Below are 24,826 nucleotides of genomic sequence, written 5' to 3' on the forward strand. Positions count from 1 at the left end.
GAACAGCATGCATTAAACTTGTTTATACATATATAGTCATTCATTCAAAATAAGTTAAATATATGCACAAAAATTATTTACACTATGGAGATCATAGTTACATCTTAAACACTACACAATTATCTTCTTGTCAAAAGGCCACTTAAGCCAATTGAATTGCTTCAGAATTCAGTTGACAAGACAAACTTTTTTTTATTTCAATAGTATCCATGTATAATAAAATTATGCTGTTGCATGAATTAATGCAGTTGTATCTTGAACTTATTATCTTCTCTTCATACTTCCAATATATTCTTTTGCCTTTTGTCAGAGTCCACACAGGGAGGTTCAAGTAGTTTAACACACCCTTTAACAAGATAAATTATTCTTCTTCTCTCTTTCAAACTGTTAATCTCACTCTTAACATTCTTATGATTATTAACTTCACATTTTCTAACTTTTCTTTGACAAAACGTCTCTCCAACACAACTTTATTTATACTTTGCTTTTGCTAGCCTGGTTGTAGCTATTCGTACATCTATCACTTAGGTCTTCTACAAATCTTCACAGCCTCAACATCAATGGATTATAAATATAACATTCAACAGCCTCACTATCAATAACTTACAAACACAAAATAATTAATAATACTACCTACCATATACAGTCTTTCATCCACAATATATAAAGATGTTTTCAGTTCACATAATCTACACCAACATTTGCAGTTTCTTTGTTGGTCTCTTGTCATGTAGGGCCTCCAATATGACTTCACCTTGACAGCATCACTTATCTTGACCTTGTGTTGTCTGGGATCTGTACATCCTAATCTATTTTTATACTAGCATACTAAATTCTGTTCCTCTTTCTTCTTCATTTTCAAACTAATGTTGATGACTGAATATCAATCCTTAGCCTTCTTGTCATAGATGTGCTTCTGAATTCCTTAAGCTGCATACAAGCTCTGATGAGCAAGTTGGCAGGACTCCTCCACTTGGCTGCTTAGAACTAACACATACTGTGTTCCTTCTTCTCCCATCCACAGCTCTTTCAATATTTGCATGACCTTGTACTGTTCTTCCACACAGTAAATCCTGTATTTGCTTGTGGGATTTCTCAGAAAAGAAGTAATACTACCTACAAGTACTTGTCACAGTCACATGATCTCTCTTGATACATCTTCTTTAATATGCTCTGTTGGTTTTTTGGTGTTTAAGGATTCAAAGCAATAAGACAATATGTGCCAAACAGGTAGTAAATGAGCAAACTAACTTTTGTAAAAAATGGAAATTGTTTTCATTTTTTTTAAGTAAAGCAATTCCATGAAAAATGTTAAAAAGGTAAAAAATAGCAACAAACACACAACAGTTAAAATTAAATAAGATAAAACGATACATGCTAAAATACGTTTTGTTTTTTGTTTTTTTGGTGATGGTGCTAAAATCCCAGAAAGAGATAAAACCTAAATAAAATAAAAGGCCAATGGACCATAAAAAACTAAAAGCACAGCCAAGATGGATAATGCCACTGTCACTAATGATACTGTCCAAAGTCAATGGTAAATTCTGAGTATAGACATGTCTAAAATGGTGCTGTAACTCCAGATCCATTACATTTAGAATTATACAGGGTGATAAAGAATACTGATAAGTCTGCACACTTCCTGCATCAGTTCTGAAGTAAACTGGGACTCTCTGACCCTCAGAATTTCTCTTTGAAAGCCTACTCCACAAATACATCTGTTTCTATCTTTTCCAGTGCAATAGCTTCTGGATAACGTGTCACACAGTCGATTACTATCAGAACATACCAGTTGCCATTGTCAGAAACAGATACTAGTGGTCCAATCAAACAAACAGATACTCTGCTGAATAGCTCTTCTATGAAAGGCGTCTCCCCCAGTGACATCTTAACTACATTTCCTCTAGGTACTGTCCTTTGACTTATTACAGTTGTATCTTGAACTTCCAATGATAATTTGCTTCTCATACTTCCAATAGTTGCCTGCCTTTTACCAAAGTCCATATGGATGGGTTCAATTAGTTTAGAAAACCCTTTAACAAGACAAATTATTGTTCTCATCTATTTCAAACTGTTAACCTGTGTCTAACATATCAACCTTTTGGTCATTCACTTCCACAATGGTTAACTTTGTCTTTTTAACTTTTCTCTGACCAAACTCCTCTTTCATATGACTTGTACTACATTTCCACTCATCTGGTTACAGCTATCTATAAGTCTATCAAGTAGGACTTTAAAAATTGTAAACAGGTATATCAACAAAGAATTAATTTGTTTTTCACAAACATCAATAAAAGATTCAGTTCCAAACCAGATACAACTCATTATTGTTTGTAAATTTGTAAAACTCCTGCACATAAACTATAATTTGTGATAAGTATTAATACCATCATTATAAATTGTAAAGTTTTTGTTTATTAAAATATAGTTATGTTAAAAAAGAAAATTGTGTCTTAGCAAAATTTTGTTAGTGAATACCATAAAGTTGACAAATATTAACACTTAATTAAGTTCTAAGATCAAATTCACATTTCTGGTTATTTCAAATAGTAATAAGTTAACATACATAATAAATAGGAGACTTATCAGAAATAAAAATAATACATAACAGTGTTAGGCCTACAACCATTCTAAATTTGTATCCATAAACTCTAATTTTTCTTTAACCTCCACTGTTTTAAATTGTTTTGGCTTGAAGATATAAACCCAAGAATGTAATTATACTGTGAACATATTAAAATAACTGGCACAATATCATCTGTTAGAAAGGAGGAAAGAAAAACTGAGGATCACGTTTTACTGGTACATGATGCAATACAACTTACATCCTGTGGTTATTTCACACAATAACAATATCACTTGAAAATACATACCTGAGATTTTAAATCACTTGATTTCAACTGTTCTGCATACTCTGGTGGTTCTATGTCAAAGTTTCCATCATTAAGGGCAGAGTGGGTTACTTCCACATTCATTCCTTCTGGACTATTCTGAAGTTGTTGAATAATATTTGGGTACACAAATATTGAACTGGAAGAAGGCATCAAATTCTTCACTTTAAGAGGTAAACACAACTCTGAATCAACAGCACTAGTTGTTGGCCTACGCTGGGGTCGAACTTTTTTTCTTCGATTTACAGGAGTTGAAACTTGTTTTTGTGCTTCTTGATGAGGTTTTGAAAACTGCATACAATCTTTAACTTGTTCTTCTACAGTAACTATTTCACTAGCACTTGAAGGTTGTTCACTGTTTACACTTACATCCGCTAACCCTTTCACTTTTAAAGCTTCAGCAGTTTTCAGTAAAGACGACAACTGGTTTTCAGAGATATTAACTTCCCCATGGTAGATAAAGTCCACAACTGCTTTCAGCTCTGTATATTTTATGTCTTTCATGATGACAATTGGATGTTGGCATGGATTGTTTACAAATAAACTCTGGAAAAAAGGACTACTAGCAGACAGCACCAATTTATGAGCTTTTAAACTATGCCCTTCACAAGCCAAAGTGACATCCACAAGAGCTTCATTAGTTAACAGTTGTTCAAACACTGACAGCAAGTTTGACTGATGCCCTTTCCATTTTAGACAGAACTGCTGAGTCCCCATTTCAATTCCTGTACTGAGAAAAAAAACAAATATTGTACCTAAAAAAACAGCACTTAAGTATTTTCATTTGTTATATAAGATTGTTAAATTTTAGATTTTTGTCACAATAAATATTCAATCTGTGAAGATGTTTGTTTCTATTAGAAACAACGCAAGTTATTATAATAATCTCAAAAGCCCATAAATCACCAATATTTAAATACTGTTTGTTACCTGTCAAAAAGGTATATATAACTATCTTAAAATACTAATTTCTCAGAATAATAATGAGTCATTTTACTCAACTATCTGTTTTCAGCTACAGTTCATCTCCAAACCCCTTATCATACACCCAATCTAAATTCCAAAATATTTGCCCAGTCTTTTCTTAGGCTCCTTCAATATTAAACTTCTACCCCACCTGAAGGCAAACAACTTCATAAGTAGACTACATACAAGAAAGGCAACTACATCTTAACCCTTCCCACATAGATCATGGGTCAAAGGCCATGTCATCACATTTGTTGATTCACATTCAAAATTTTACTGAACTACTATTTTAGAAATTTATGTCAATATGTTTGGTATCAAATTGTAGATTATAATTCAAACTTAAGTATTATATATTAGTTAATTTCTTAAAGGTAAATATTAAAAAAGCACACCTAAATATAGATTTTTTGTATAATGTGATATGTTGAATGCAGCATTGATTTAAGTTATGCAATTTTCCAAATACAAAGTATATAATTTCTTATGAATTAGAAACCCAAATTATTAACCAGCTGTATTATAAAATAATAAATTCCTATCTTTTCTATTTGCTAAGAAAACACATGTACTGAATGAAACACTGTAGTCCAACCCACTTCTTTTCATTTTTAAAAACTTGTTTACATACACCTACTCCTGTCTATGATGTATAACTAACTAATCAAAAGCTCAGAATATCCCCCAAGTGGTTCTCCAAGCCACTGCAAATCATTTATGTTGAAAGCAAGTTCTTTTCATCACGGATTCCAAACTAGTATAGTAAGCTTGAAACTTCATATTTTATTAGACCCACATACAGCTTAGTTACTAAGTTTGATAAATTATATTGGAATTCTATGCTACTGATATAGTAATTTAAAATTTTTGGTTATTAGAAACTGTATACATAAAACCTAAAAAAATTTTGTTTCACATCCTATATGTGTGAAACTTAATAAGGCTTAGAAGCCTCTAATAGAGAGCAAACGAGTTTATAGTTCGTAACTGGAAAAGATAATTATTTTGTTAATTATTTATTTACTGTTCTAGGTTTAAAAAACAAAAAACAACTGAAATTGAAGAACTTATTTCAAACAGTAATAATATATATATGTATGTCATGTATTAAACCTAAAATGCGACTATTTTACAAAATACTAGTCCACTAAAACCCAGTCAAGACAGGTCACTTTGTAAGTATCAGTTATTCTGTATTCTGTAATGTTGGGAAGGCATGATTAATAGGTAAATATAATTAGCAACTTCTTAGAAGGGCAGCCATGAAGGACCAAATGGTCCCTTGTTGTATTCTTGTTTTTTTTATAAACATGAATTATAGAAAGAAAGAAAAAAGCATTATTAGGCATACCATGTTCTGCTCTTGGAAGTTAATATGTTAGCTTATGATGCCAACAAACAGTGGATGTCTGTAATTAAGTATGTAGTGAAGCCTAACTTGTGATATGTATGAGCCTAAGCTAAGGAAATGTACACTCCTTCAACTATGAATTATAATATTTTTTGCCTTTCGTATCAAACTCAATCCTTAAGATAAATTCTTCTTATCTCCATATAATCAAACAAAACCAAAACTAATGCTAATTATTATTATTTATATAAAAATTCTGTATTATTCTTTATTGGATCCAACTAAAAAACCATTACAGGTTTAATGTTATGTATAATTTGAGCACAAGTCACACTTAATGCTTCTCACATCTACATAATAAATTAACCAGCATACTGAACAGCAACAAATAAATTTTCCAGGCATTCCATATGTACATACCACAACCTAAAACCTACTTATAAGTAGGTGTACTGGAATTTTATTTTATTTTTTACCTTATTACCCAGATTTAAGATTTATTTTTATTAATTTATGCTTATTCTTGAACTTCATGTAAAAATACCATCTTACCCCATTTATGTTCCTACTAACCTAAAGCATAGCAGGCCTTGCATGGCTTAATGATCAGGGCATTCAACATACAATTTCTGCAGGCAACATGTTCAAATCCCCATTACTGAACATACTCACCCTTTAAGGCTGCTTTCAGAGGCCACCAAGAAAGTGTAAAAATGTTTGACTATTACAAAATTCCAAGTAGCCAACCATGAAACTAGATGTGATTAAGATGAAACAAAAAAAGTTTGACTAAACCACAGCAAAATTATTCCAATAGCTAATACCATCAAATATGTTTCAGCCAAAAGAATTATATTAACTGTTCACATGAATACTAGATGATGCAAGTGCAAGTTTTGCTCTGATATTGTATATATAATTTCAAGTCCTAAAACAGAATACCAAATATCTAGATTATATAATCATGTCATTCTAAATGTCAGTAAAAACATGACAATATCATCCACAGATGAAACATATTTTATTAATATTATAAAATAATGACTTTATGAAGTTCTGTTGTTAAACCATATAAATTAAAAAACAATTTAACTTAAATTTAAGTAACTTAGTCTTAGCACTTCTAACCATAGTTACAATTACTAACATTACTTAGTGCTCCTAATATATAATTATAGTATTACTGTATTGCTCATTAGTATTACTAATATTAGTGAAAACCTCAGACACAAACAGTTGATTTAAAAAAATATTACTCAAATGATTTGTTTTTCGTATGTAACCGAAAGTTCTACTGTAGATAAATTCATTAAACACTTTCGTACCTATATAACGTTAGGCCTAATTTAAGGTCAAGGATTCTCATATTCAACATATGTAGACTACGCAATTATCATAGCTAACCCTAACTTGCTTCATGTGTAGATCTACTTTGACCGCGAACGTTAGTCGTCTTACAAATTCATTACAGTTACGTACAACACCAATATTTTAATACTATTCAGATGATCACTAATTACTTACATGCAATGTACAACAGATAATCCTACAAACCATGAATGAAATCACTTTTACTTAATTTAACTTGGAAAAATTGATCACACAAGCACCTACAATCCGTTTTAATGCGTTTGAAGGGCGTCGGCTGGCGTTCAGATAGAAAGAACATTGACCCTAACAGTTCTACCCAAGAGGTTTATTATTAAATACATACACGATTCTTAATATTTTAAAGAGTATTTGATAATCCATCCACGAAACCAAAGAAGATAATCAACGTGAATAAAAAGAAGTTTAACAACTTAAAATATGGTTACCAGCATGAACAACAATCATCAAAGGAACATTTGAAACATAATACTTTATAAGTTCTAAATTATTTTGGGCGGTTTAAAGCGTTACTTTCATCAATTGAAAATTATAACTTTGTCTTTTCTAAGTCATCATTAATAAAGTAGTTTTAAGACAGGAGCTTCACAAGCCTTCGAACTTGTTTGATTTTTATTTCTGATCCTCTCACTGCTTTGTATAACGCTTACCTCTCACATACATTGTTATAAATATCTTACTATATTTTATGACTTTAAAGCAATTTTCTAAACTTTAAACATCGGTATACGACTTTTTTATATATGTATAATTCACAGGGAAAAGAAGAGTAGTTAGTCAGCCATGTCCGACTACTGTTTAAAAGAGATAGTCACATAATAATATAATAATGCACATAATAAAGAAAAGAAAAAAAAAAAAAGCACAGAGGCTTATGAACTTTATTAATATTGTACATTATATGTAATTATAAAGTAATAATCATTACATTCAAATTTGCATATATACATGGAAATAAATGCGAGAGGCGTACCTGCTTGTGAACAGCCAATAAGATAGGGATATTCGGCTCGATATTGTGAGCTTAAGAAAATGTAACCCCATGGCTATAAGATAATTTCGGGGTCAGAGGCGAAACTTTCTAATGCGGGTATCCCCGTTTATTTTGTATTACTGCCGAGATACCACCGGTGGTACATCTACTACACTTTAAGAAACACTGCTTTAAAGGAGTGGATGTATTTTAAAGAGGCCAGAACTGACAAATTCATTTTTGAATATGTTTTGTTTGTTTGTTTTGAATTTCGCGCAAAGCTACTCGAGGACTATCTGCTCTAGCCGTTCCTAATTTAGCAATGTAAGAATAGAGGGAATGCAACAAGTCATCACCACCCAACGCTAACTCTTGGGCTACTCTTTTATCAACGAATAGTGAGATTAACTGTCACATTATAATGCTTCCATGACTGAAAGGGCAAGCATGTTTGGTGTGATGGGAATTCGAACCTGCAACCCTCCGATTACGAGTCGAGTGCCTTAACCACCTGGCCATGCCACAGTTCTTCAAAATATAACTCGTCACCCAATTCATGTATGGGATGAATACTTCCATCGCCTTGTATATAATATATCTGTGTTTTGTTCATGAATCATTATTTGCTATATGACAATGTGTGAAGTATTTAGTAAAAAACAAACACGACTAATCTTATTTTACTGCTTTCTTAATTATCACAAAGTTGATATTGAAAGAAAGCAAGGTATATTATAATATATCATCCGTGCTACAGGTGCTGTACCTATTGCTGATAGAGTCTTGCGCTTTATACCATAGATCATTAGGTCGGCTGAAATACGCCGTATAGAGCTGTGGTCTAGGTAAAAAATTTATATGTATCATCAATTTTTATGAACTACAACTTATGAAGTGTGAATGAGATTAAGCAAATGAATTGTAATAATTATCTATTTTATTCATGTCATTTACAAATCATATTTATAAGGAAACATTTAGAACGCACCATTATGTTATTTTAACTTTTTTATGACAAATAATTTTAATATCACTTTAATTGAATTGACTTTGTTATTAATAACAACTGGTGAATATTAAGCTTGTCTTTGTGAGTTTGATTAACGCAAATTGAAGTTTATTACGAGACATTTCTATTGATATAAATAAAAGAATGACCCAGATCTCTAGAATTTATCTTTATTACCTTAATATTTTGCTATTTCATTTTCATCAGGCGCTATCGAATACCCAGAAGTTCTCTCATTCAATAAACTTGAAAGACTAAGCTCCTGACGAAGCAAGTAATATAACTGCAGCGTCAACAAAGTTACGTGTGTCTGTGTTTTCTTACAGCAAAGCCACATCGGGCTATCTGCTGAGCCCACGGAGGGGAATCGAACGCCTGATTTTGCGTTGTAAATCCGTAGACATACCGCTGTACTAGCGGGGGGAGGCACCAAGGTACGTAACGTAACCTTTTCTTTATGTAAGGACAGACGAGGCTCCTTTAAAATGACATTACTACGCGAACTAATAACTGCATTATGTAATTAAAAGTCTTGTTTAGACTTTCATTTTATTCAGGTTTCAGTTCCTCGTTAGACAGATAGTTATTTATTTACTCAGAAAATTATCAAAACATTTCGCATTTAAGTGTGTTAACGCACGTTCCCTCCAGGATCATCTATCCTAACGTTCATGAGTTTCCATGTGCTGAAGTTATTTGAGAATTCCTCATGGCATGTGCTAATGAATTTGTTTTTTTACCTCACCAGTAATGTAGAGGTGTAGAGATATTAAAAACTCTGTTCTCACCTTTTTTAAACATAGTTCTCAGATTAATGAATTGAGAAAAAGATATTGGAAAACATGTTTGACAAAGAGATAATATTATTTTATTTATATGCAGACACACAATTCACTTTAGTCAGAAGATGTACTCTGTACTTAAAAGTTAATCGTGCTCAATGCACTAACCCTACGCAGTTAGTATTTGTTTGTTTGTTTGTTTGTTTGGAAATTTCGCACAAAGCTACTCGAGGGCTATCTGTGCTAGCCGTCCCTAATTTAGCAGTGTAAGACTAGAGGGAAGGCAGCTAGTCATCACCACCCATCGCCAACTCTTGGGCTACTCTTTACCAACGAATAGTGGGATTGACCGTCACATTATACACCCCCCACGGCTGGGAGGGTGAGCATGTTTAGCGCGACGCGGGCGCGAACCCGCGGATTACGAGTCGCACGCCTTACGCGCTAGGCCATGCCGGGCCAGACGCAGTTAGTAACTTAACAGTGTACGTATATATAACATATACCGCAAAATGGTTACACCTGTAGTAATTTACATTTTATATTTCTTTAATTCGACTTCGAGCTCCAAACCTCTCCAGGTAACTGCATTTTCCAAGCTCCATCCTTAGGTTTTATCTCACTACTGCGAGATGGTCACATGTTTGGCATAAATTTTCCTTACAGTAATTTTGATTTTATATTACATTTGCTCGGATTCAAACCCAGGACTTCTCGTATAGCAGGAAAAAACTGTACGAAGGAAGTTAAACATTTCCCCCTTAATAGTGTTAGTGAGATAATTTTTAATAACTCAAACTACCAAATATCTATAACCTAGCAATTTATAACTGAGTAATTATATCTATATCTAATAATGTGACAAAGTATTAATTAATATGGGCAATAAAAATCCCTCATGGCAACGTAAAGACCATCATTAAATATTTATATTTTATTCTTTATCTTATATTTATTCCACCCTTTATTTTTTTTTTCCATTCTTCTCTCTCGCTCTTTTGAAATTTTTTTTTATATAGATATATTTCGTATTGTACCCCGATGCGACAGCGTTAAGTCTATGGACTTCTAATGCTTAAATCCAGGGTTGGATTCCCCGCTATGGATACAACAGATAGCTTAATGTGGCTTTGCTATAAAACAAACAAATATTTCGTATCCTTGTCCCAATAAAGGTTTGCTAACAGATAAATTTAGTCAAGTTGTGCCAGTAAAATGAAATTTAAAGATATGAAATATGATCCTACTTTGAGAAGAGATGTTAGATTACAAAGATATTTGTTAAAAGTTTAAAAACAGTGATGTCATGTCTGAAAGTTTTAACCATTTCATTAGTCTCAACAGTCTACAACGCAGTGCTATTTAAGGATTGTCTAAAATTAATAAGACTAACTTTTCAATTGAACCTTTGAATCTAATCTGGTTAACCAAAAAACACTTTCTGAAACCATTCACCACTAATGAATATGAAGTTGGATACAGTTTTGAATTTTCCAAGTATATCAGAAATATAAATTTTCTTGAACTCGTATACAGTGCAAGTTTGACATATAATTGTTATGCATTAATATTCTATTAGCATAAGTAATTGATCTATCTACTAACTTAATATTTGAGAATTATAAACAGTTTAACTAAAGACGTATTTTTTAACCTGCCACTGAAGAAAGGCAATTTTTTTTCGTTTCAAGAAAACTTAGTAATTAGTAGATTCGTCTAAATAGCTCCTTGCTCAGTTAACACTTTCCTCTGTTATTTAAAAAAATTATATTGTTCAACTTTTTGTTTCGTATTAAAATTTATTTCGGACAAGCCTCCGGTTTATTATGTTACGCACATTACATATTACAATTTCAAATAACTGGAAATTTTAATTTCGAAGTTATTTAAATGTTAATATATATCAAATTTATGATATTTGTCAACAAGATTGATACACACAATTTTCTTTCTTAATAAAAAAATATTTTAATATACGAACAACAATACAATTTATAATAACTGTTGTCAAAAATAGTTATTACAAATAATGATTTATGTTCAAAAGTTTTACAAATTTACAAACTATTCACGAGTATTTTATCCAGTCTAAAAACTGAATATTTTATCGATGGTCCAGGTCTACGACTAGCAAATAGATTTTTAGTTGATACCGTTTCTCCTTGCTTAAGCTAGAGCTGTTTTTTGTGGTTGTTTTTTTTGGCTGGCTTCGCACCGGGTATAAGTTGAGTTTTCCCTACGAAGATATTTAATGTACTCGTAGAAAAAATAACGTCCAAAGTACTTCATTGGAGTTGAACGGTTTGTAATATTCGAAATCTATAAATATTCGTGGTCAGACTCTATAGTTTTTCAATGAATAGGCGTTGACCACAATTACAGCTTCCGAGGCCTTAAGCGCACTATTTGTTGCTGACTGATAATAATCTACGAATGTCTTTCGGCTAGCTGCTTTTATACGAACCATGGGATACTTTAGAACGTACAACAAAGTTCGAGCACCGTAAAATTAATATTGTGGATGCCTACTCTCAAGAATATTCGACAAATTTAGGGAACAGGCGGTACGAGCGCAATACGCTTCCAACAATATGCGTCACATGCATCTAGGTATTAAAATAACTATACAACAGTAAATCCATTACATCTTCGAACACAAATGTAATTCTCAGAAGTGTTTATTATATTTAAATGAGACATTGAATTATTAGCTTTACAGATGAAGAAAAAAACATTCTCTATTACTAATTTTAAACCTTAATTTTTAAATAGCGAAGCAAACTATTACGCGCATGTTCATTATGTTAAAAGAACACGCAAGTTTAAGAAGCGCTCGTGTTATAGAGTTTCTATTTCATTTTTGTTATGTGTGTTTTGCTATAGCAAAGCCACATTCAGCTATTTGCTGTGTCCACTGATTTTAGCACGGATTGTAAATCCGAAGACAAATAGCTGTCCCACCGAAGGACCCCTTATTATCACAAACTAACGTTCTGATATTTTTGTCTTAACTGGACGTTTTGTTTTTCAGGAATTCAATACTTGTGTTAATAACATACCAAGTACAAAACTGGTTATAGTGTGGTTTTAATTCCGCGCACAGCTACACGAAATAGCCCTCCCTAATTTAGCAGTGTAAGACTAGAAGGAAGGCATCTAGTCATCGCCATTCACCTCTTGGGCTATTCTTTTACCAAGAATAGTGCGGTTAGCTGTAATATATTATAACGCCCCACGGTTGAAAGGACAAGCATTGTTGGTGGGACGGAAATTCGAACCTGCTACCCTGAGATTGTGAGTCTACGCCATAACCACTTACAATCTGACCTTCTATCTAGAACTTTATAAAATCAAGAATTATCTGAAAGAGAACTATTTCTTGGAAACTTTATTAGCACTATTATGAATAAATTCTTACAAAGAGTTTGTAGGTTCTGTAAGTTCTAAAATGATGAAATGTATTTATAATTGTAGTCTTCATACCCACATTTTCCTGAAGACATATTTAAACTTATATTAGGCGTTAAAGGAATTCTAAGAGTTTAAGATTCTATCAAAGAAAAGTTAAATATTCGATTTCAATATTATGGCAATCGTAATTTTTTTTTTTGCAAACAAGTTTGTATTGGGTTTCATGTAACGCTACCTAGTGACTTGAATAATAATAAAAAAAAAATCAAACTCAGCGAAGGAAGTCATTTCCTTATTTACGTTATTAATTAAAACTTCTACAAACGGGTAATTGGACAAATTGCGATAAAGATTTCAGCATTCTTTACTCAGAAGAGAATGGAAAAATGATAAGGTAAAGGAGCCTTTAAAACATTTAAAAATCAGACATTTGGAACCGTGCCTAAATTCTACCTCTTCGTCTATCCCAATTATAATGGTACAATGTATTATCGAAGTAGTACAAGGATAAATGATACACACTACTTACCTACAAAATTTAAATTATCCAACTGTTTTTCATGTTAGTGTTGTTATTAAACGTTAATATTCTATTTTTTCCCCTTGTAATTCCGCAAACTTATTATTAGTAAATTCAAAATTGAATACATTTTAAATGAAAGTAAATACTTGTTGTTTTGAATTAAGCACAAAGCTTAATTGGGTTATCTGTGCTCTGCCCACCACGGGTATCGAAAACCGGTTTTTAGCGTTGGAAGTCCACAGACATACCGCTGAGGGGCAAAAGTAAATACACTACCAGTGAAGCGGCAGTTCCATGGCTTATTAGGGTAACGTCCGAAGTATAATAACAAAGGGGTTCCTAAGTTTCTATAGAAAATATAGACTTTTGTTACGGTAAAAATACCCTTTTTAAAAATATAGCTCAATTTTTAAACATTTTATGGATTATTTAAAAATGAATTAACTTGTAAGTTTTTACTGTAAATAAACTTTATTTTATCACACTCGCACTGCCTTTTAATGAAAAAAATAGTAGTTAGTTTTTAAATATTTTTGTAACATATAAATGTGTGGTTTTAAAAGTTTTCCCGCGGATTTCAATTTTGTACAACTAGTAGTGAATTAATTTGAAAACGAATAACAGACGATCAAAATAATTTCGCATTCAACGACTCTTACACATTTTCCGATAAACCGAAGGGTAAATTGTGACAAGATATGTATAATTGAATACCGAAAATAGTGACAGAAACAGGAACACCAAATTTCTGTATGGGAGAAAGGAATTGGTGTGCTTATTCATACATCAAGTGTACAATGTTAAAAAGAATAGTTCTAACCTGTGACCAAAAGGGAAGAATGCAGTTTTCTAGGCTTATCAACGTTTTCTATCCAACTTCTTTGAAATAACAATCATCTACTCTGACTAGCTTATTTGCATTTCTATTGTGAACAAACATTTCAATCACTGAACTATGGCTTAGTTTATGGTTCCAGTGCTGGTTTAAACCAAGTTAAATTATCTATCCGTTCTAATAACAGAAATAATTTGATTTAAGTGGTATTACTGCAGGTCCATGAAAGTTTGTAATAAATGAATCAGCAGCAGAGCCAAGATTCCAGTAAGAAGTAGGGGAATTATTTTTTTCTTCTTCTAACACATCCTTACATTAAACATTTTACGCGTAAAAGTAGTAATTTACTAACTATTGTATTATATTTAGTATTGTGCATGTGCCGATTCTGTGGTAAAGTTCTGATTTTTTTGCACTGATGAATTGAACCCGATTTTGTGCACCACCACAAGATATTTCCCGCAATTTAAGCTGTGCATGTATTACAAAGGTAATGTGTACGCGCACTAATAGCATTTTTTATGTTTAACTACCACTACTTGCGCGTTAGGATATTCGCTGGTAGAAAGGATCTTCCATTACTTTTGAGATGCTTTCCTTATATTTAATTAAAACAACAACAATAAACTATAAAGCGCAAAGTGTAAAACCTCAAATTTGCATGCATCTCCTCATGGACCCAAAGAACCGCTATACCAAGTTTGGTAAAGATCCATATACAGGGCGCGAAGTAGTTGTAACAATCGCACAGCACAAAATTGAATATTTGCATGTATCTCTCCGTGGGCCTAATAAACCTCACACCAATAATGGTGAAAATCCTTCCGCACCCTCCACAGTGGCTACATGGGCATACAACAAACAGTACTATTATATTTATACAGAGTATTATTACTATATGACAGATAACAGTAAAAATATTTGCTACAAACTAGTACAATTGTTGGATACACAAGACCCTTGCATTATATTTTAGTGCATCAATTAAATATTACCCAACGTTCTTAAAAGTTATTTCGATACTGAAATCGAGTTATTCTCAATAACATAAACAACACTTTCTGACCTTAGTTGTGCAATTTGGTTGTTGTTGTTGTTTTGAATTAAGCACAAAGCTACACAGTGGGCTATCTGTGCTCTACCCACCACGGATACCGAAACCCGGATTTTAGTGTTGTAAGTCCGCAGACATACCGCTGAGCAACTGGGGGGCATTGCAATTTGGAACAGTGTGAAAGGCCATTACGAAGATTCCGATAAAAAGAGCGAGAATTGAAAAACTCTGAAATACAGTTTATTTCTTTGTTGTTGCAACTCTTTCAAAATGCAATATAAAAGCAGATGAAATGTTGGTCATAATTTAATTTCCAACTTTAATGATTCATCAAAATCCGTTGAATCAATAAACGCCGGATTTTATACAAAATACATACAGGCAGTTGTATACATTTGTTCTCAATTCCCTTCATTTTTCTTAATGAAACAGTTTCTATTTAATTTTGTGAAATTAAAACTTACAGTATCAACAGTTTTTCCTTCAATAATTATCATTCACATAAAATTTTATACTTCTCATGAAATACATATAAGAACGAAATACCTCGTGCAAGATATCTTTCAAATGAAACTAACTTCAACTAAACTACTTAAAATAAAACATGTATATACTTTGTCGATTAATTCAAATCCACAGATGTTTATATATATGTATTATCTTTCTTAGCTTTTAAATGTGTGTGTTTGTGTTTTTCTTATAGCAAAGCCACATCGGGCTATCTGCTCAGCCCACCGAGGGGAATCGAACCCCTGATTTTAGCGTTGTAAATCCGGAGACATACCGCTGTACTAGCGGGGGGCTCTTAGCTTTTAAAGTCTTCGGGGCCTGGCATGGCCAAGTGGGTTACGGCGTTCGACTCGTAATCTGAGGGTCGCGGGTTCGCATCCCCGTCGCGCCAAACATGCTCGCCCTTTCAGCCGTGGGGGCGTTATAATGTGACGATCAATCTCACTATTCGTTGATAAAAGAGTAGCCCAAGAGTTGGTGGTGATGACTACCTGCCTTCCCTCTAGTATTACATTGTTAAATTAAGGACAGCTAGAGCAGATAGCTCTCGCGTAGCTTTGCGCGTAATTATAAAAACAAACAATTTTGTTTGATTAGCCAACTCTTGGGCTAATCTTTTACCAACGAATAGTGGGATTGACCGTCACATTATAACACCCCCACGGCTGAAAGGGCGAGCATGTTTGGCGCGACGGGGATGCGAACCCGCGACCGTCAGATTACGAGTCGCACGCCTTAACACGCTTGGCCATCTCGGGCCTCGTTTGTTTTGAATTTAGCGAAAAGCTACTCGATGGCTATCTCCGCTAGCCGTCCCTAATTTAGCTTGTCAACACCACCCAACTACAACTCTTGGGCTACTCTTTTAACAGCGAATAATAGAATTAACAGTAACATTATAAGGCCCCCACGACTGAAAGAGCGAGCATGTTTGGTGTGACGGAGATTCGAACCCGCGTCGATTACGTGTCGAGTGCCTTAACCATCTGGCCATACCGGGTCAAATTTAACCAGTCTCAACTGATTAAAATATACCCATAAAATGTCAGGATATTCAAAGTACTACGAAGCTTTTTTTTTCTTGTGCCTACTCTGTTACCAAATCGTTTTGTAAGAGCAATATTAATAATTAACTCGAGCGTTTTAAAATAAGAATTGTTACTCTGTCATTGACACAATAAAGTTCCTGAAATTTGGTATGTAAATTTTACCTCATAAAAATATCTGAAGAAATATTTGCGATTTAATTCTAGAATTCACGCCAGTGGCAGTAGCCGGATATATCACAGTATTATTTAACATAATAGACTAAACCCATGTTGGTAAAGCCCATATCATACAATTTCTAAGCTTGCTTCAAATTGCTTTCATTAATTAATTAAATTTCTTTTAATGCTAAACACATACGCCACTATTATTTTGTAACGCAATATTCACAACTTGCTGTTACTATTAGAACCATAGCCGATACTTGGTGCATTTTTCTTTTAGAAAGTTTAAAAATATATATATAATTTAATGGCAAAAAGAGACCAGTCTATCTAGGCCAGTGGTTTTTAACCTGGGGGTCGTTTGAAGTTTCTCGGGGGTCACGGAAGGTTTGAGAATTATGGGGGAAGTCACGGAGCAGTTTGTAGTTTTTGTAGCAAGTGCCTATAACTGCCCACCAATGAGAAACACGCTGAAATGCGGCAGTTGAACCGCGTCGAGATGCTTGTTGCGCAACCATCTGTCTAATTTTGAGTAAAAATGTTCATATACTAATGTTTTGAATTGCCTAAATTTTTTTAACTATATAAAATTAATACATCGAACTTAAAATTTAAATATCAAAGTTCCCATTGTATTTAGTATATTTTCTCATTATATATTATATGAACCCTCACATTGAGTGAATAAGTAGGTTTTGTATGATGTTCAGTAATTCCATGGATTTTGCATTTGTTTAGCACTTGTAGCATTTCTCAAAGTCATTTATTTGTAACATTTTCAATAAATTAGGATCTTTATATAGTTTTGTTTTATTTTACCTTTACGCAATGTTCACCATTACAAAAAATATTATAGGGGTCACGGTAATTCCCTGGAAAGTCTCAGGGGGTAAGACGATGAAAGAAATTAAGAACTACTGAATTCTAGGCCATCCTATCCATTCATCAAAACTCTAAAAAGATTCTTAAAGCCAAGCGTTATCATTTAAATATGTATCAGAACTCCTTCTATGTTTTTCCTTCAAATCACGATAAACATAAAAGTATAACTACAACTCTCGAAATATAAATAATGAAGGAACGAAAATTGTAGGTAGATAATGTTTTATTTTTGACGCATCTAATCATTGCGATACTTTTTTTCTTTAAAATACAACTTAAAAGTGTCGAAAATACGAAATAGAGAGAATAATCATACTTACGTAACTCTGTTTCGAAGTAGAAGGCGCGGAAGTGTTCAATGAAATCATTGTACGATCGAACTGGAGTCGATAGAATTCTTTATCTTGCAATGTTGCGACCGTAAACTTTTTTCACAAAATTGATTCTTATCCCTTACGTGTTCTAGTGGTCAGCATGCTGGGAATGTGGAGTCACGGTCCTTAGCCACAAAATCATACTCCGCATTTTTAGCCATGGGCGTGCTATAAGAATGACGGTCCCAATTTAGTTTTTTATAGGACAAAAGCTGATGATTTATACTTTTGCCTAGCTGCATTCCTTCTATTCTAGTGATATTTTCTAGGAAACTGTTAAAGGCCACAAACCACGAATTCACATTCCCAGTGTGCTGACCACGAAGTCACTCCCGGTATTCATTTAATGAATGCAACTGAAATGTTTGAATGAAGCAGCTCTAACAACAAAACACAGTTCAAATTGTGTCGCGTTTTTTTTTTCTTTTTCGTAATATCAAGGTTAGTTAACGTAAACTACACCTTCAGGTAAGTGTATACAGTTCGATTCTTCAAACCATACCAGCATTTTACGAAACTCTAAGTAGCGTATTTAAATAACGAACGAAACGACGTCTGGTTGTTGCTAAAACATACTAAAAATTTTCTTCAGTACTCTTAATAACTTGATGTGTATTACTAACACTCCCTTTCACTTTGGAAATCTAAAAACACGATCACACTTTTTGTCTCTGTATTAATTAAGTCTAGGCAGACAACAACATTATGGAAACAAGTTTTCTTTCTCTGTATATACATACACTTAAATTACATGTTATTCATCTTTAATTGAAATGAGGTCTAGTTATAATTAATATCAAAGACACAGGAATAAATTCTCTCTCCAGAAAGTGAAATTTTCGTCGGTGAACGATAAGATTGTCCGGACGAGTGAAATGTCTTTGACATATCTGACACATGAAGGATTCTCTATAAACTCTGTGTCTCTTCATGTGACGTAGATACGTCGAACGATCGTAGAAGTTTCTGGACCAATATTCACAACGATTATCTTGTGATTTCTTGCGTCGTGGCTCATTGATGATTGTATCTTCCAGGAAAATTTCTAAAAAACAAAAATTAAAGGCAAAAAAGAAAATAAGTGTTTGTGCTGGTAACAAGTCGCTTTTCAAACGTTGTAGAAACTAGCCAATATGCTTTAACACAAAAACACGGCTTGAAGACCATCATATGGCAAAAAGTTGTCAAACTAATTTTTGTTTCTTTCTAATTTTGATACTGAGAAAATGAACAGGTACTAAAAATACTGAAATTCTTACAAATCATGGTTCTTAAAAGTTGGTTTTCGACGGCGGCGATGAAATACAATTAGAAACAATAGAGAACAAATGTAGCGTATAAGAAATGGGTTATCTACTTATCACGCTCAAAATTAATAAAGTTAAAGTCGTGAGCTGTACAAAAACATAATTTTAAATTTAACAACTTTCAAATTTCATGTTTGTTTGTAATTAAGCATAAACCTATACAATGGACTATCTGTGCTCTGCCACGCACAGGTATCGAAACCCGGATTTTAGCGCTGTAAATCCGCAGACATAGTGTTGTGACATGGGGGCTTTTACTTACCCACGATTGGTAATTTCATGTGAATTGTGTGAAAAAGTTACTTTGCACAATTTCTATGTCCTTTAAACTTCATAATGGACTTCTCAACAATACGGAACAAATTATTATGGTCACTACAAGCTAAATTATCTTAGGTTAGTTGCTACAATTTCCTAAATTGTACAACGAATAATAAGCTTGCTTCAGATTTTTCACGAAAAGCTACACAAATAGGTATCTGCGGTGGATCGTTGTTAATTTCAAACTGATAGACTAAAGGGATGGCACAATTCAACAGCTCCAGCCGCCAACTCTTCAGTTATGTATGTAGGATTCAACCATCATTCTTTGAGAGCACCCGCAGTTTCAAACGGTGGAGCGAATTTGTAAAGTAGCAGCCTGCAAAACACGAACCTTGGATTCACAGTCAGAGCACGCTAACTATTATTACACACATCACTCACCACGTTAAAAGTGAAAACATTGACTAGATAGTTTAAAGATTTTCATTAAAAACTATTTATGTCAGTAATGAGATGTATAAGTATTCATTTCAACCTCTGACTGGGAACGTAACTATGACCTTTCCGCATTTGTTGTTAGGTTAAAAATATACACGATGGACTACATGTCTTGTGTTCCGGCAAGGATCAAGTCCAGAATTTTAGTATTTAAAGTTCTCAAGCTCAGGCCGGAGTCTCCGGACGGCTTTTTAAAATTTTTTTATTCAAATATATTTTGGGCGCACTCTCGTTCTACTTTTGTGCTAAAGTTTTCGTCGAGGCGAGTTTGTTACACGCTGACGAGTAACGTTAAAGAAAGAGAAAACATACCATGTTACGTATTCGACGACTTCAGATTCCAACTCACCCTGAACAAGCATCGTTTATTCTACACCTGTTTTCCTCGAAGTTACTCCTTCACTACTGGCCTCAAATTTTTACTTCTCCGTCCAACCAATATATTTATATATGTGCATTTTCTTTCGGTTCCTTAAGCGATCCTTCACAAATACCTACAGCATCTCGATTTAAAGACACGGAAAAGTTTATATATACAAATATGGTGATATAACGAGCTGATAAACATCAAAATTTAATACAAAATTCAAAATACTCTTTATGGTTGGTCGCCTTATTAACATATTAAAATTTCTAAAATGCAAACAGTTGTAAGGAAAATGACAGAGCGTAATTAATAACGTCACTGAGGCTATCTGCAATCGGTCAGCAGTATAACTAATATTCACTATAAGTACAAGGGGAATGAATGCCACTCTTACACGGTGAGTAATTTAAACTACGGGGAATAGTTTGTAATAGGTCTGGAGTCAAACTTGGCTCGCACAGATTCTGAATGTTACCAGGGGTTAGAACTGCACGCTGCGTGTGCTCATATACAACATACGTATCTATACAAAACATTACTTAAAAAGTCAAATGTTTTAGCGGATCTTAATTTGTAATACTTTACCACAGAAAATGAGTTATCCATGGTGATAGTAGCTTCTAATAACTCATTGTGTGAATTTTATATGATTCATTAACTAATGTCTATTTGTTTCTCGACACAAATGTTAGCAGGCGTTGAATCTGACCGTTTTACTGACAAGAGTCATTCAAATATCCACTCTACGACACCCGATTAGATGAAACATTGTAAACAAAACCTCTTAAGTCTGGACGCGAGCTGGCCTGGCATGGCCGAGCGCGTAAGGCGTGCGACTCGTAATCCGAGGGAAGCGGGTTCGCGCCCGCGTCGCGCTAAACATGCTCGCCCTCCCAGCCGTGGGGGTGTATAATGTGACGGTCAATCCCACTATTCGTTGGTAAAAGAGTAGCCCAAGAGTTGGCGGTGGGTGGTGATGACTAGCTGCCTTCCCTCTAGTCTTACACTGCTAAATTAGGGACGGCTAGCACAGATAGCCCTCGAGTAGCTTTGTGCGAAATTCCAAAACAAACAAACTGGACGCGAGTTCCTCCTACCAGTTGATCATTAAGATATTCTAATAAACAATGTATATTTATATTTAACACAATTAATACAACCGGTGCGCCACATACATACAATTACGTTTCAAAGCCAATTTCTTTTTGGACAAATTAGTTTTGGGCACTGTGACTGCTCCTTCTCACCGATTTAATGACACTAGGGTAGAAATTGTTACTGGTGGCAGCGAACGTGCGAAGTAAACGTGGTAACACAATATAATTTAGTGTGCATTTGAAAGAAACGTGTCCTCTCATACGAACCATTTCTTTTATAATAGTTATATTCACGTTCGTCTATTTGTTAGGGGTAATAATTTGTTTGTTTTTGAATATCGCGCAAAGCTACACGAGGGTTATCTGCAGTGTAATACAAAAATATAGGGAAGGCAGCTAGTCACCACCACCCACCGCCAACTCTTGAACTACTCTTTTACCAACGAATAGTGGGATTGACCGTGAATTTATAACGCCCACACGGCTGAAAGGGCGAGCATGTTTGGTGTGACGAGGATTTGAACCCGCGACCCTCAGATTACGATTCGGACGCCTTAACCACCAGGCCATGCCGGGCCGTAGGGGTAACGAAACTTTTAACATCTTGTTTGAAAGAATATGCAAATATATGTCTTAAACCATCACTGTCAAACCACAACTTTGTTTAAAACCAAACCTTTTCTTTTTCAAAATAATATTAGCAAGAAATCAGGCGTAAAACCAAGCATTAACCATAACCTGTATATAACGCATAGAAAGATAGAATAATAAAAAGACGCATTTACAAAATATTTTATTTTATAAAAGTAATAAATTATAATACATTTATTATCTTCACGGATTAAATTATTGTAGTCGTTTATTTAATATACAATCAGTATAATGTTTCCAAAACGTAGCTATATTAATTGAAATACTGCTGCGTCTTTTATATAATTTAATAATACAGAAAAAAAAAAAACCCTAAAAACTCGAACCCTGTTATACAATCATTTCACAAAAATTTAACTTTTAAATATAATTTCGAGTACACAGAGAATAAATTACATTTCAAATTAAAGGTATGCGTACATGTCTGTTTATGCCGGAGCAAGTTACAGTACTACCAGTGAAATATTAAGCATTCACCGTTGTAATGGCTGAAACTATATCATGCAAGACTGTTCTTTCGGAAGTACATTGATATTGTTAGACAGCGCTTAACCATAAGCTGTACTAATCTGAACCAGCGCTTTCATTTGCAAAGTGAAAGCTACTATCTCCTCGCGTCGTTAATAACTAAATAAATAAAAGCTTGTAGTTTATGAAGCCTAAAAACCAATGCTGATTTTCAAAAGAAATAGTCATGGTCATAAAACTTATCATGTTAAATAATTGGGGAATTTGCTGCAAGGACGCACAAAACCCGAAACATAATTTTTATAACGTCAGAATATCCTCTGGCAGGTATCAAATGTTTCGTGTGTTGCGTTGGGTACTAGGTGCTGCATTCGGCTACAACAGTTATCCACTCACTCCGTGAATGTTAATTTTTGTTCTTTGACGTAATATTTGCGAGTGTATTTCTTCTGACATATATCAGACATTTTACAGTTTGGACAGGTAGGCTTCAGAGAAAATTTGTCTTGAAAGTTAAAGAAGAAACACTTTCGCTCTGTAAAATAAACAAAAACACAGAACTTTATACGACAACCGAATTAATTTATAACCAAGAAAACCAAAATTAAGATAACTTCTTATATCTTAATGTTCATTTACTGTCGATGGTACAAGTTACATACAATTTAAACAACAAATTCAAGTATACACGCAGGAGGACATGAAAAACCACGCGTTTTAGTTCACAACACTCGTGTAAATTACACAGCTCCTTAAGAGTGGCAAGTACGCGCAACTTGGGTTATAACCTAAATTTACAAACAGACACAAGTTCAGTGAGTACTGCTTATGAAGTTTTTTTTAAGTTTTATTTTAAAAATGTTAAGCGCTGCCCATAACAACAAACACTTCATGTGTTTTTGGACAAAACTTTTTAATTCAATTAAAGATTTTGGGAATAACTAATGAAAATAACATACACTTTGTCATTACTCATCAGTACGCACGTGTATGTAGTCTAAAATGAATAAATAGTACTATGTTTATAAAAATTTCAGCTGAAAGTAATAAAATTGCAAGTTGTAAAGTTTGACAAACTAAAAACGAAAGACGATTTATAGTCTATCGTATTATCTCAACATAACTACAGTTAACTAAAGGTTCTACAATTGATTTATAATTAGGCCTAAATATTTTTGACAAGTGGAATGAGGGCACAACGTAGAACAGGTAGCACCTAACTTTTTGAAATTACAATTATATCTATATAAATAATGTTTAGGTGTACAAAGTAATTTATGGAATGAACAAAATGGCCAAATAAGACACATCTAGCTAGGATACATAACGACCTCTAACTTATAACTACTGAACATGGAGAAAGCAACTAGTCAGAAGAATTCAGCCAATAAGGCTACTCCTAACCAAATATAGAGTACTGTCAAAACGTGCTAGTGTAACAGATGAAAGTGCACAAAATAATATCTCTATACAACGTATATCTGGCCTCCAAGACCTCAAAAATGTAACACTTAACATAATATTTAAATTGATTGAATAATCATAATTCAACGTTTTTTGTTTATTTCAGCACTGGGCACAAGACAGGTAGATTATTCGACGCCTATCTTGTGAAAGTGGGTTTTCTCGGGGTACTCCCGTTTCCCCCCACAGCAAACTCTGAGGCATTTGGATTTATAGATCCCAGCCACCTTGTGACCCTGAACAAGGGACGTTTAATGTGTTATTGATTTGCTGCTTCTGTTCGTTCTTCTACAAGTCAAGCCTGGATTGCTTTCGCTCTGCTGCCTTCAATCGACCGGCCTTTTTCTTGCTTTTCTCTGAGGCTACCTTTACTATGTCAACTTCATAAACATTCAATATGCTAAAGTACTAAGTGAAATTAAATACAAACTCTCATAGCATTAAAATTCTATCACGAACGGGGCGAAGGGGGATATAAATATCCCTGAACACCCCCAGTCGGGAAGTTCATCTTTCTCTAAAACTAAATACTTGCTACGGAATTTTCTT

At 33.8% G+C, this 24,826-nt stretch overlaps 1 protein-coding gene across 24 annotated transcripts in view; it reads right to left on the reverse strand.

The window, feature by feature from the left end:
• LOC143239031 (uncharacterized) overlaps positions 1 to 7,409 on the reverse strand; it is a 51,716-nt gene extending 44,307 nt beyond the window's left edge. For 5 of the 24 annotated variants that reach the window (XM_076479775.1, XM_076479778.1, XM_076479777.1 and 2 more), the window contains exons 1-2: positions 6,534 to 6,674; positions 2,874 to 3,621 (exon numbers count right to left, since the gene is read on the reverse strand). In XM_076479775.1, coding sequence (XP_076335890.1) covers positions 2,874 to 3,621; positions 6,534 to 6,583 — 798 coding nt within the window. In that variant the 5' untranslated portion in view covers positions 6,584 to 6,674. Of the gene's footprint in view, positions 1 to 2,873; positions 3,622 to 6,533; positions 6,679 to 6,732; positions 6,999 to 7,025; positions 7,219 to 7,247 lie in introns of those variants that run through there. The other 19 variants (XM_076479795.1, XM_076479773.1, XM_076479797.1 and 16 more) reach the window with 18 other exon arrangements.
• Positions 7,410 to 24,826: the final 17,417 nt, after the last annotated feature.

The sequence above is a fragment of the Tachypleus tridentatus genome, chromosome 13, assembly GCF_004210375.1.
Source record: "Tachypleus tridentatus isolate NWPU-2018 chromosome 13, ASM421037v1, whole genome shotgun sequence".
Classification (NCBI taxonomy): Eukaryota; Metazoa; Arthropoda; class Merostomata; order Xiphosura; family Limulidae; genus Tachypleus; species Tachypleus tridentatus.